Source organism: Pteropus alecto, unplaced genomic scaffold (assembly GCF_000325575.1).
Source record: "Pteropus alecto unplaced genomic scaffold, ASM32557v1 scaffold71, whole genome shotgun sequence".
Taxonomy (NCBI): domain Eukaryota; kingdom Metazoa; phylum Chordata; class Mammalia; order Chiroptera; family Pteropodidae; genus Pteropus; species Pteropus alecto.
In genome coordinates, this window is record NW_006433024.1 from 11,035,355 (window position 1) to 11,048,001 (window position 12,647).

At 38.1% G+C, this 12,647-nt stretch overlaps 1 protein-coding gene across 2 annotated transcripts in view; it reads left to right on the forward strand.

Moving 5' to 3' along the window:
* CAT (catalase) overlaps positions 1-12,060 on the forward strand; it is a 30,152-nt gene extending 18,092 nt beyond the window's left edge. The window contains exons 9-13 of one of the 2 annotated variants that reach the window (XM_015586456.2): positions 2,059-2,197; positions 5,089-5,219; positions 10,193-10,300; positions 11,372-11,455; positions 11,782-12,060. In XM_015586456.2, the coding sequence (XP_015441942.1) occupies positions 2,059-2,197; positions 5,089-5,219; positions 10,193-10,300; positions 11,372-11,455; positions 11,782-11,838 (519 nt within the window). In that variant the 3' untranslated portion in view covers positions 11,839-12,060. The remainder of the gene's footprint in view (positions 1-2,058; positions 2,198-5,088; positions 5,220-10,192; positions 10,301-11,371; positions 11,456-11,781) is intronic. The other variant, XM_006908024.3, reaches the window with a different exon arrangement.
* The last annotated feature ends 587 nt before the right edge of the window (positions 12,061-12,647 follow it).

Genomic DNA, 12,647 nt, shown 5'->3' on the forward strand with positions numbered 1-12,647 from the left:
CACCCAAGGTGACCCTGGACCCCGAACCTCCCCCACCGGGGGTTGGAAGGGAGCCGAACCATGTGAAGGAGTGGTTAATGGAATTTGCCACTGCACGAAATTATCTCAAGGAGAGATTAGACTGCATAACCCTGGTATTGAGGGAACAGGTTCAGGAATAAAAGGTCACCCAAAGGCTTCTCACAAGAACCCAGGTCACCATGGGTCTCTGGGGTCACAGGGAGACCTGATGGCAGTGAGCAACACTGAGATAGATGCACAATGAGAAGAGCATTAAAGCTCTGGATGGAGGCCTAAACCGCGGGTAAAGGGCCACGTAGCAAATACAGTTCTCTACACCAGCAAAAAAAACAAATGTTTGAGGCATCTCATAACTGCGGGAAGAGAGTTCTGAAAAAAGATGATAAATGGAAATCGTATAATTCATTTAATGAATTGAATTATATGAATGAATTACGTAAGTTTTATCAGTATTAATTTCAGTTATGGCAAACATTTTAAATTTCATATGCCGTCTTTATAGATTTTTTTTTTTACATTGAGTTAAAAAGTGTTTGAAGGAGCTTTGTTAGGTTCAGTCAGGATATTAGATCCTAGCCTAGTTTTTCCAAAAACTTCTGAGGTCATTTAGCTGTGAATTCTAATACCACGAAGCACATTAGGGGACATGCAGAAAAGGGCCGTCATATCTATTTAGCCGTTTGGTGACCCAGGAAAAATCTTTTAAAGTCCAAATAGGTAAGTGACATAATCTGCATGGGGTGTTAGGAAGATTCTTTTGGCAGGAATGTGTAGGGTGATGTTGTTGGAGGAAGGACTGGAAGTGGAGAGCCAACTAGGAGGACTTTGAAATGACTCCACTGAGCATCCAGGGGTGGTGATAGTTGTGTACTAATGGACAATGTTCTCAGTTACCTTTCAACAAGGTCACATGACTCCATTTTAAACTTTGTTATCCAAAGTGGTAAGCCAGATCATGGCGAAAAGACAAAATAACATAATGTCAGTGACCGAGAGACTGTCCCCTGAGTACCTTCACTCCCACGCTCTGCAGTTTACCGGAAGTGGAGGAGAAGTTGGCCTTCTCCACTGGGTGGGAGAGCTTTGTTTTGCTCTCTCACCCAGGTCCAGCAAGGAGCTCAGGCACAGGGCCTTGGGTGAGGCCCAGATTCAAGTTGATGTCAGGGTATGGCCTTGCTGTGCCCATTTCCCAACCTTGACTCTCTACCCATTAGGTGGCGTAAGGTTGCTTTATAAACACAAGGTGACACAAAACCAGAATTTTATGATAGTGGCTGTATCCAGGAGCTGCTTATGGCTCAGTAGTACCTTCTGTCCTGTTGGTAAATGTAGAGCACAACTTAGTCTGTTTTGAGCTAAAGGAGACAACCAGCCTTCAAACTGTAGGTGCGTCTCAGTCATGGCGGCACAACCCGTCATCTAAATCTTACCCTAGACTATCTGAAATGATTGCGAGATGTAGAGTCACTCAGCCAAGAGCAAATTACTGACAGAACTGTGAGGCGAGATTAAGTATGTTGGTTTGAGTGATTTGGTACAAAATATCGGATAAGCTGCCCTATTCAACTAGATTTTTTTATTTTGGCTCATAGTTAGGGATCTAAGAATACTCTTTCAGATTCCAGGTCCATGATACAATCAATGAAAGAAAACTGCTCATAGAGTAGAGCTTTAAATAATGAAAATATTTAAATAATTGGATCCTAAGATTAATACGGAGTTAATCATAAAGCTTTTTGTTTCAGCACTAACTGAAAGAAATGTCTTTACCATTCTGCCTTGGTAAACATGTAACTTAGTTTAATCTTTGATTCAGAACCTTGTGGCACTATAGGGCGGTCATTCTGAACCACGGCTTTCTTAGTGTAGTACTTGGTTTATTTCTACAAGGTCACAGAGCTCGAAGTGCTCTGACATAAATCAGACTGTAACATGGGAAGTGCTTTTTTGTATAATTTCCTATACAGTTGATTTGGTGGAAATTTGCTTCTTTTCGTTCCTGCACACAGTCACTGTCTGTTTCGTTTATGATTGTAGGGTCGCCTTTTTGCCTATCCTGACACTCACCGCCACCGCCTGGGACCCAACTATCTTCAAATACCTGTAAACTGTCCCTACGGTGCTCGAGTGGCCAACTACCAGCGTGACAGCTTCATGTGCATGTTTGATAATCAGGGTAGGCCTAAGACATTTGGCTCAGGGCAGAGGGCGCTGCTGGCCAGAGGGTGGGAAAACAGGCCAGTGGTTCTCAGTCTGGCCCCAAGGGACTTTCTGCTCTGGGAAGGTGCTCCACGGATGCTGCTGACAACCGTGTATTTTTTTGCCCAGTAATGAAGGTTTAAACTGCCTGAGGATTCTCCATGCTTTTACCTATTTTTCTATGTTTTATTGAGAGTTCCCACCTCTGATTTTACTTGCTGTCCTCTGATCATGAAAGGCTAGGAGTAAGATCTTTCACACTGCCTATGGTGGAGTAGCATCCAACTTAGGGGTTAGGTTTTAAAGACTCTTCACAAAGTGGACAATTCCTTAAATCATTCTTAAATTGCCAGGACTTAGGATCTTGGAAGTGTAAAAGCCAAGAGTTCATGTCTTGTTTCTCTGCACTTCCGTCAGGGCTGTGGGGGAGCGAGCCTAGCTAGAATTTGGATGGGCTAGGTTAGAATAGGGGAGATAGAGCAAATCGAGGGATTCTCCCCCACTTTTTTTGTTAAGAATAGGGGAGATAGAGCAAATCGAGGGATTCTCCCCCACTTTTTTTGTCAATTGATGAGTCTCCACTGCATTTTGGTTTTTGGAGCACATTTATCAAATTAACGTGTTTTATTTTCCTTTTAACTCCTTTTTTTTTGGTACCATGTACAAATAGCTTCTATTTCTAATTACTTATTCTAATTAGAGAATGCTCAATCAATGTTTTTTCCTTTAAATATTCCACAGTTTAATATATAGCTTAGTTTTTTGTTTTGTTTTTTTTTTCCTATTTAGTATATATGTTTTATAGTAATAGGCTGCTTATATCGATCCTTTCAGAAATTTTACTAATCAGTTATATTAATAACCCTAGATGTCTATATTCAAACAAAGTTAATTTTTCTATGATAAAAATAATGCATCTGCCCTAAAGCAAATTTGGAAACTGTAAAAGAGAAGGGAGAAGAAAAATCCACTTAATAGTCTCAATGCCCAAAGGCCACAGCTGTTAACATTTTTCTGTATTTCTTGCCAGTCTTTTCTGTGAATAGTTTTTATACACTTAAGATTATTTTGTATACATAATTTTGTGCCTTACATTCGTTACCGTTATCACTAAGTCTTTTCCATGTATTTAACAAGTTTACATGCTTACTGATTATATTAGGTAGCTGCAATATTTCTACTCTCTGAGGTTTACAGAGGTGTAGGATATGTTGTTGCTCAAAGTACTTGATACTTCCTGTGTCTATCTTCTGCATTTTTATTCTAAAGTGTTTTTTTTTTTTTTTTCATTCGTAGTCCTTGGTCCTTTTGTTATTGAGACTGGCTGTGTCAGAGAGATTCATGTATATTTTGGAATTCATTAATAAGTAATTGCTTCGTGTTTGCCATTATAGTGGCATACATATGAAAAAACTACTTATGAATATATTTTAACACACCCTTTGCCTTGTTTTAGAATTAGAGCCTTTGGGCTGTGCTCTTCAAGTTCAATGAGAGAACTAAATTGTTTCCAGTAGCCAATGACTTGAAGACAACTCTCACTTTGAGTAAAGGTTAGAGCTTATTTGAAAATAGAATTTAAAAATTACTCAAATAGGCACATTTCAGAGAGCTAATTTTTAATTCAGAAAACCACTGTGGTGGCTGGTTATTGGAACACTTTGCTCTTCATATGGACGTGGCTGACCTAGAATGAATTTCTTGGCCTAATAATTGGGCTCCATAATAGTATGGTGTCCTCCTTCTTCCTACATGCACTTGGTACCTTGATAAATGTGATAAATAGGCACCTCTTGATTATGTACTCTGGATAATCTATTCTGGCAGTGCGCTGGGTAAAATTCCAACCCTAGACTGGTTAATATGTGACTTAATATGTGTCTAGGCCACTCCTTCTGTTTAAGCAGTGTGTGTTCAGATAAATCAAGCTTCTACTAATATCAGCCAAAGCAGAGTATAGTTAGGAAAACAAATATGCCAAAAGTGGAAGAAAAAAGGCTTCAGAATTTTTTCCAGAAATTATAAAAGATGTTTTGATTGTATTTGTTGCTTTTTTTCCCTATAAGTTTAGATAAATGAGTGCTGACATACTACTAGAAATATCAAATTTTTAAAAATTTCTTTTTAAATTTATTTGTAAATAAATAAAAAGTAAAAGTGAAGTAAAAGTGAAGCTGGACGTGAATAAAGTAAGTCAATAAAGGAGAGATACCCAGAGAATCTGAAAAACTTTTAAGGGGAAGTGGAGTTGTGTAATGGGAATAGAGCACGTGCTGGAATGGACGAGACCAAAAAAACCCGGAGTCCTAATCCCAGATCTGCCACTAATTGCCACGTGACTTTGCAGCGGTTAATATTTCCAGGCTCTAAACTGAAGGAGCAGAGCTAGAACTTTCTGTCGCTCCCAAGAATTTTGTGATTCAGAATCTAAATGGAGCCTAAGGCCACACGAAGTCCTCGATGTCGAAATGTGTTTGGGTCTCATTTTCTATGGGGGTCAAATCAAATCCGTATAAATTTATTTGTACTGGTAAGCATCAGAAGATTTCATAGATTTGAGGTGCTGAAAGGGAATTCGAGATCTCTTTCTTAGACTCAGAGTGAGTCAGCTCATGCGAGCATTTGGAAGATGGCAGTATTCTCTAAGAATCCGAGTACTGCCTGTACGTAAATATGGTACATTAAAAATAACATGTGCGTGGCATGTATATATGTATGTGTGTGTGTGTATATATATATATATATATACGTCTACGTGTGTATACACACATGCGTATATATAATTGAATTTGTTTCATATTACGTTGTTTGCAAACTTCTTTTTGTGTTTTATCTCTCTAAGTGAATCTGTGTGGTTTGCCTTTGAAGGTGGTGCTCCGAATTACTACCCCAATAGCTTTAGTGCTCCAGAACAACAGATTCGTGCCCTGGAACCCAGCACCCCATGTTCCGGGGATGTGCGGCGCTACAACAGTGCCGATGAGGATAACGTCACCCAGGTAATGACTTCTTTGTCTGCTGCGGGAGTCACTTAATCATTCTACGTCTCAATGGCTGCTGCTTCCCCCACTCTTGGTGTGACTGAATTCAGGGAGGACATCTCTAATTCATTAATCAGTCCCTTTATTGGATGGAGTCAAGCGGTTGGGTTACGATGCTTTTGCAGTACAAGGTATGACTCATTTCAGCTCCCCTAAATTTTGTCGAAGGGATAAGGTGGGGGCCGCTGGGAAAGAAGTGATTCATGGAAATCTAAGAAATGGGCACATAAAGCCTAAGTGCAGCCAAATCTAAGAATCTGGGCAAGAATGCCCAGATTTAGGGACTAGAACTGGATTCAGAATAGCTCTAGGAGCCTCAGAATTAGGAGTGTAGGTGTTTTTACTATAGGGCTTGCCGTTCTCAGGACTCTGCTCCTCTTCATCGTCTGTCTGCTTCTGCTCTCCAGTACCACTCGCTTCTCCTTACCATGACCTCCCATTCTTACCGTGGCCTCTGTTGCCATGTCCTCCTCGTTTTCTCCTCTTTGCCTCGTAGCTTCTCTTTTAACATTGCCGTGGCTTTGCACGACCATGGCCTAACTCTTCTTTCTGGCTTCTTTCTCCATATTTTACTTTTTTTTTCCGGACCATCTTTTATTCCTTCTCTCAATACTTCTATATCAGATTCTGGAGAGAAGAAATCAGATTGATTTGACTCATCCTTCTACTCTACGTTGCATCACTGGCCTGTGTGGAGCCCGTAGTTAACTATAGTTACCTGTAGTTAAAATGCCCCAGAGCAAGTGCCCGCCCTCTTCCCAGTGACCTTTGGCTGCTTAAGGGCAGTTCTTTTACTAGATGCGATAAAAGAAGCCCTTGGACTTCGAAGGGCAGCTACCTCCGCTCACACCACACACAAGAAAAGAATAAAGTTAAAAAGTACAGTTCTCCTAGAGCTCTGCTTGGGTAGTTGATGTTCAACTTAGTATTTCAATGAGAATAGGACCTATTTCTAGTCTCTCACTTTGTAAATGTGGGTTCCAAGTAAAATATACTTAAATACATGAATTAATTCACTGTGAAGAGATCTTTGTTTGAAAGGCACTTAGGTGTATACAAACATGTATACATAAAAAAGAAATTACTTTGCCATAGGATATAAAGCATACTTAGAAATTAAACACCTCCTGAAAAGCCTTTTATAGTAACTGCATTATTCTTGGTATGCAGGGGATACCAAGTATATTACAGTACAATTTCTGCCTCTCAAAGAATTTTACCTACATGAGGTCTAGTCCAGTGTTAAAATACTAATATAACCTCTGCAAAAATTATTTTAGATAATGAGGCTATTGCTTACACGTTAAAATTTATTAGATAATCATTCTTATTTTATTGAGAGATTTTTTTATCACTATATAGAACTCATGTTTTTAAGTCATGATACTGCTTATAGGTTTATAGCTTAGTTCTGTAACTATACAAGTCTTGTGGGAAATAAAGAAGGCTCAGATTTATAGTCTTAAAATTGATTTGCTTAGACTTCCACTTCTGGCTTATGGCAGACTAGCTTGCATCAGACCTATCCTCTCATGGAGAACATTTAAAAGCTAGTGAAAACACAGAAAGCATCAGGTTTTTAAGGCTTTGGAGAGCTAACAAAGCAACAAGGATTTGAGGGGCCAAGATCTTGGACAGAAAAGCAGTGCAGAGATGTGAGTGTGCCGTTAGGTGTCCTTTCCCACTGAGGTGTTTATTACCTTGTAAGCATCTGCCAAGATGCTGAGCAGACTTTACAGCATTTTGATGGGTCTGGAGGGATAAAAATTGGCGTTCAGGGCCTGCTAAGGAGGAGGCCTCTAGTTAACATTCCAGGCTTTCATTTGGAATCCCTGAAGGGTCACGCCTAGGAATAAGGGCAAACCTGAAAAAAGCTGGCCTTCATAAAAACCGAGGTGCAGCTTTGCATCAGCTCAACCTCAGACTGGGTTAAAGTGATCACTTTCTAGTCTGTCTGCGAGAAGCAGACATAATTCTTTGGAGGAAAATAGAGCCTCAAATTATCTCTACATTTTTTTTTTTATTTGCACATGTCCAACATTCGATAACATAACACCAGGCATACTCATTCCATACAACCTCATGACTGAAAACCAAGAGAAACCTACTGGAGATCCGGGTAATGGAATTGTCAGATATAGGTTTTAAAGCAACTGCGATTAATATGTTCAAGAAAAAACATGGAGAATTTAATCTATGCAAAAAGAATTGGATGGACATACTGAACTGAAAATGCAACGACTGAAATTAAGAGCTTAGTAAATGGGCTTAAAAGGAGATTAAACATAACTGAAGAAAGAATTAGTAAATTGACACAGTAATAGTTATTATCATGAGTAGCTCATGAAGAGAAAAAAAAACCTTTTCATTATGGGACACTATTTAGAAATTAAAAAGGCAAGCCACAGAGTAGGAGAATAGATTTGCAATTTATCTAACAGAAGACGCATGCAGAATATATAAAGAACCCTTACGGAACAATAAGAAAAAGATAGACAAATGAATAGAAAAGTAGGCAAAAGATTTGAATAGGCACTTCACAAAAGAAGATATCCAGATAGCCGAAAAACATATGGAAAGGTAGTTTACCTCACTAGTTATCAAGGATATGCAAAATAAAACCACAAATCAATACCATTACATATGCACCAGAATGGCTAGAAGTAAAAAGACTGATCATACCAAGTGTTGTGAGGATGAGAAACAACCCTCTCATATGATGAAAATATTCCCTAGAGTTGATTTCAAGCTACCAGCCGATGTCACTGAACCTTTGGCATTGGGAAGCGATGTTTACTATCTCACTGTTATATAGTATTCCCACCACAGAGATAAAGCAGATGCAAATAACCTCAAGAATATAGATAATATGTGTTAAGTAGGAGGTGACGTGGTTTGAGGGTTTATTACTTTTGTTGGTAATATAATTTAATTGCAAGTTTATAAAATTTAATTTTTAATCATGACTGTGTTTAACAAGTCACTCACAAAATTCCTAAAAATTTGACAGTTGCTCACATGAGCAAGCTGGCTGCAGCATACCACTGGAATTGCAAGTCCAAATTCCTTTTAGTTTAAGATGTTAAATTGAGGTGACACAGGAAGCCTTTTTTCTGCTTCTCGCACATGACATGTTAGATTAAAAATTAGATTACAAAGTATGTAGTTGAACTAATAAACAAGAAAATTCATCTCCAGGTTCCAGAAATGAAAAAGGAATCACAGCAGTGCATGAACATTGAGGGTATATATATCTCATGGAGGTAACCAAACCCTGTTTACATCTTATCGTGATTTTAGGACTCCAAGGAGCTAGGAGTCGAGGACTTAGGCTTCATGGGTTGCAGAGAGCTAGAACTGGGCTCTTGACATAATGATGACAGTCGGGAACTGGGATCTCATAGGAAAAACTACCCACCAGACTAAGGATGCAGCTTGGAAGCATGTGAACTCCAGGCGGGGTCCCTTTCCTGTGTCATGCTCAGGTGAGGTCCCTGTATTCTTGCCTCACTTAGAAACTTATGGAAGTCCTGAACTAAGAAACAAGTGAATCAGTGAACATCGTTAGGTCTCTGCATGGGTGACAGAAAGTCACCGCATGAAGACACCTTAATAACTGAGACACATTTGGAACTTCTGCAGAAGATAACCTCTGTTGAAGATGAGTTACATGGAAAAATTACATACAAGGCAATCCAATGCCCTGAGAAACTGCACATGCAATAGATGGAGGAATCATACATATGATAGAAAAATCTAAAATGAGATTTAAAATAAGCATTATACCACATTCAAGAAGATGAAGGAAGGAATATTATATATAAGACAAGATTAAAATGTGAGAAAACAAAAACAGGTAAATTTGAAAAAGAACTAGATAGAAACTTCTAGAAACGAAAAAGTGCAATCTTTGAAATAAAAATCCAAAGGATACGGTGACTCAGTGAGTGTTTAAACAATACGTTTGTTATAGCTGAATGGAGAATCAATGAATTGGAGATAGTCTAAGAGATTCCCATAATACAGTACTTTGATTGGATTGTGTTAATATCAAAAGTCTGATTTTTAATTTTTCATATCAGATTTAAACTTTGCTCAAGTTAAGAAAAATGTTATTATAGTGTATTTCATAACTTACGAAAAGTAATATTTTATGAATTTGATAGTTTGGATAATTGGATAGTTTTGGACTTTATAAACATTAATAAAACAGTACATTGAACAGCACCTGGTACATTATAGGTACTTGACATATAAGTATTTGTTGACTAAATGAATGATTAAAATTGTTAGAATAAAATTATAAACTAAAAATGATTGATTTCAGAAATGAGCAAAGACTATTAGGACTGATATTTGATACTTGGCTCCTGTTTTTATTTTAATCTAGTATTTTCATTTTAGAGGTAAACCCAATCTATGGAAAATATCACTATTAACATCTATCTTCTCTAGGAAATCTGGCTTTTGAATAACTAAGGTTATATATTAATGAATTAGGGGTTTTTCCCTCTGTCAATCTGAGTGAATTGAACAGTGGTTGTGTTTTGCTAAGTTTACAATTGATGATAGTTTGCACATTCCGAACTTGTCGGTATTAAGAGTGTGGTGGGATTTTTAAACTGTAGGCCGTACTTACTGCTTTATATTTATAGGAGATTTATTAGCAGTGACTACAAAGGACATTATTAAATAGCAGTTATTAGCTACTATCAACGACTGAATTTAAAACAAAACAAAAAGTGAGGAACTCAACACAAATGACAATTTCAACTATAATTTAAATTATTCTTAAATTCTAAAAACTTTTCTCACTCTTATGCAAATGAGAAGTCTCACTTTTTCATTTCAAAAGTGGCATATTGGGTGAGTTTTGTTTGTGATAAAGTGGATACTTGATTTTTCACACTCCGTGTATTTTCAACGAGCAGGTGCGGACCTTCTACATGAAGACACTGAATGAAGAGCAGAGGAAACGCCTGTGTAGTAACATTGCCCACCATCTGAAAGATGCACAGCTTTTCATCCAGAAGAAAGCAGTGAGTGATATTTTGGAAATCAAAGGGTGACCTCTGCTGGCTAGAGAAGAGAATGCAGCTGTGTGAGAGAACCCTTCAAAGGAAGTGTCATTTCTATTTTACTGCTAAGTAGACTTAAGACAATTAAAACTAACCCCCAATCGACCTCTGATTATTTTCTCTGCAGTGCGCATGGTATGTCCATTGATCCTTAGCTCTTTGTTCAATGCGTAATAATTTAGTTGAGTTCAGGGCGAATTCTCTCCTCTGCTGTTTAATTAGACCGTGGCCATGTTGTGTGCAAGAGAGTGATGTTCAGTATCAAAATGTAGGTCTTGTCACAGTTTAGCGTGGGCTTTAGATACTAAAAAATACAAATTACATTTTTGTGATCTTCCTGTCTAACCACTTGATGTCACGACACTTGACTGTCCTTCAGAAACAACTAAAACTTGCACATTTCCAGGGGTCAGAACTGGGCTGCTTTCAAAAGTCAGGCCAAACTTTTGAGCTAAGGTGCCATGATATTTCTGATGGCAGCTCATTGTGTCGTATGAAGTTTTCTGATCTGCCACAGGGGTAAGCGTCTTGTAAATTTAGGAAACATCACGATTTCATTGTCTCTTGGTTGCTGCTTCTGTGTACATAGGGACAGGTGGGCTAGCTGCTGTCTGGGATGAGTTCGAAGGCCTGAAGACAAGTACCAGCAGGCTAAGCACTTTTTTGTAGGCAGAGTTCTATGTCCATAACTACCTTCCGTGAATGTGTGTGCACAAATATTGAGTTACTCTGAGGTCAGCTCTTTATGCGTAGTCAATGCAGCTTGCCTCATAAGTGTTTTTCTCATGATATTCTATGAGACAGGTGAAATGATCTTATTCATTCTATGGGAGGTGGACATGCTCAGATGAATGAATTATCCAGGGTCATTCAGGATATGTCAGAGCTTTCATCCCCAGTCTTACTCTTTGTTGTTAGTCACTGTGTGGTTCTACTTCCCGAGGAAGCGTCTTTCCTTTTCTCGAGTAAACACTGAAACAGATGCTGGGACTGGCCCAGTGGGGCTAGGGTAACGTTTATATCTATTTTCAGGTCAAGAACTTCAGTGATGTCCATCCTGAGTATGGGGCCCGCGTCCAGGTTTTTTTGGATAAGTACAACGCCAAGAAATCTAAGGTGAGCCCAGAGCAGCCTGGCTGGGGCAGAGCATGTGTGTCCTGGATTAGACTTGGCATAGTTTGATTTCCTCTTAGGATGATTCTTCTCAGGGACAACTATTAGGTTTCTTAAGCGGCTATTCGAAAACTCATTTGAGATGTAAAGAACTCACCTGCAAAACACATACTCTTCATTTTAGTTCTGGACAACATAAGATAGTTTAAAGTGAATCCATTCTGAATTGTTATTATTTTCATTTGAGAGGAAATTAAATCTAAGATAAATACCAGGTTGCTGCTCTGGAATGAGTTAATTAATCTACTGGTCTTGTTCTTTTAAAATACAAGGGCTTTACAAAGCATGAGTCTTCCTTGGCTGCAGTGGAGAAAGCTAATCTGTGAGGATCGGGGCCCTGGTCTGGAGTCAAGTTGCAAAACCATGGTATTTACACATGGAATCACTCATTGCTGGATAGAAGATTCTCCTGTGCTGGATGCGCAAGTACAAGTGTATGTTTTTAAAATGATAATCCAGGTTTCTGTAGCAAATAATGTAATAATGGCTTTTAATGCTATTTTCCTGGGGGAAATAAAGGTTAGGACTTAACAGTCACTTGAAAGGAATCTGTAATTGCTTCTGACAGTTGGTTGGATTGTTCACTTAAAAATCACTATAATGAAAGTTTCTAGCAGAAATATAATTTTATTTGATAAGAAAAAAATCTTCATGAAAATATGTTTACCTATCATCTCATGGCCTATTATATAAAAATATGGTTGTAATTATTATATAAGAAAAAAAGATGAAGCTAATTCACTGAGAAATTTTAATTTTTCTAAATTCCCTATAGGAAAAACACATTTAATGCCTTAGCATTTTTTGAAAATAACTTTGGTAGCATCGTGGCTTATTTCTGCTTGGAATTGATCAGGTTTTTAAAAAAACTTGGAATTACACTTTTGCTAATACAGCATTGATTTTTTTTACAACAGATTGATCTGTAATACTTTTATACAATAAAATAATCTGTACCTAAGAATAGAAGGATGGTATTTGATTTTGTTTCGGCTTCATATATAACTTGGAATGTCTGAATATCATCTGTTATCAAATGCTTATCCTTAAAATTGGAAATACCAATATCACGAGGATGCTGTATGTTTAAACCAATAGCCTTTGGACACAGGGGACCAGAATTTTAATTCTGTAG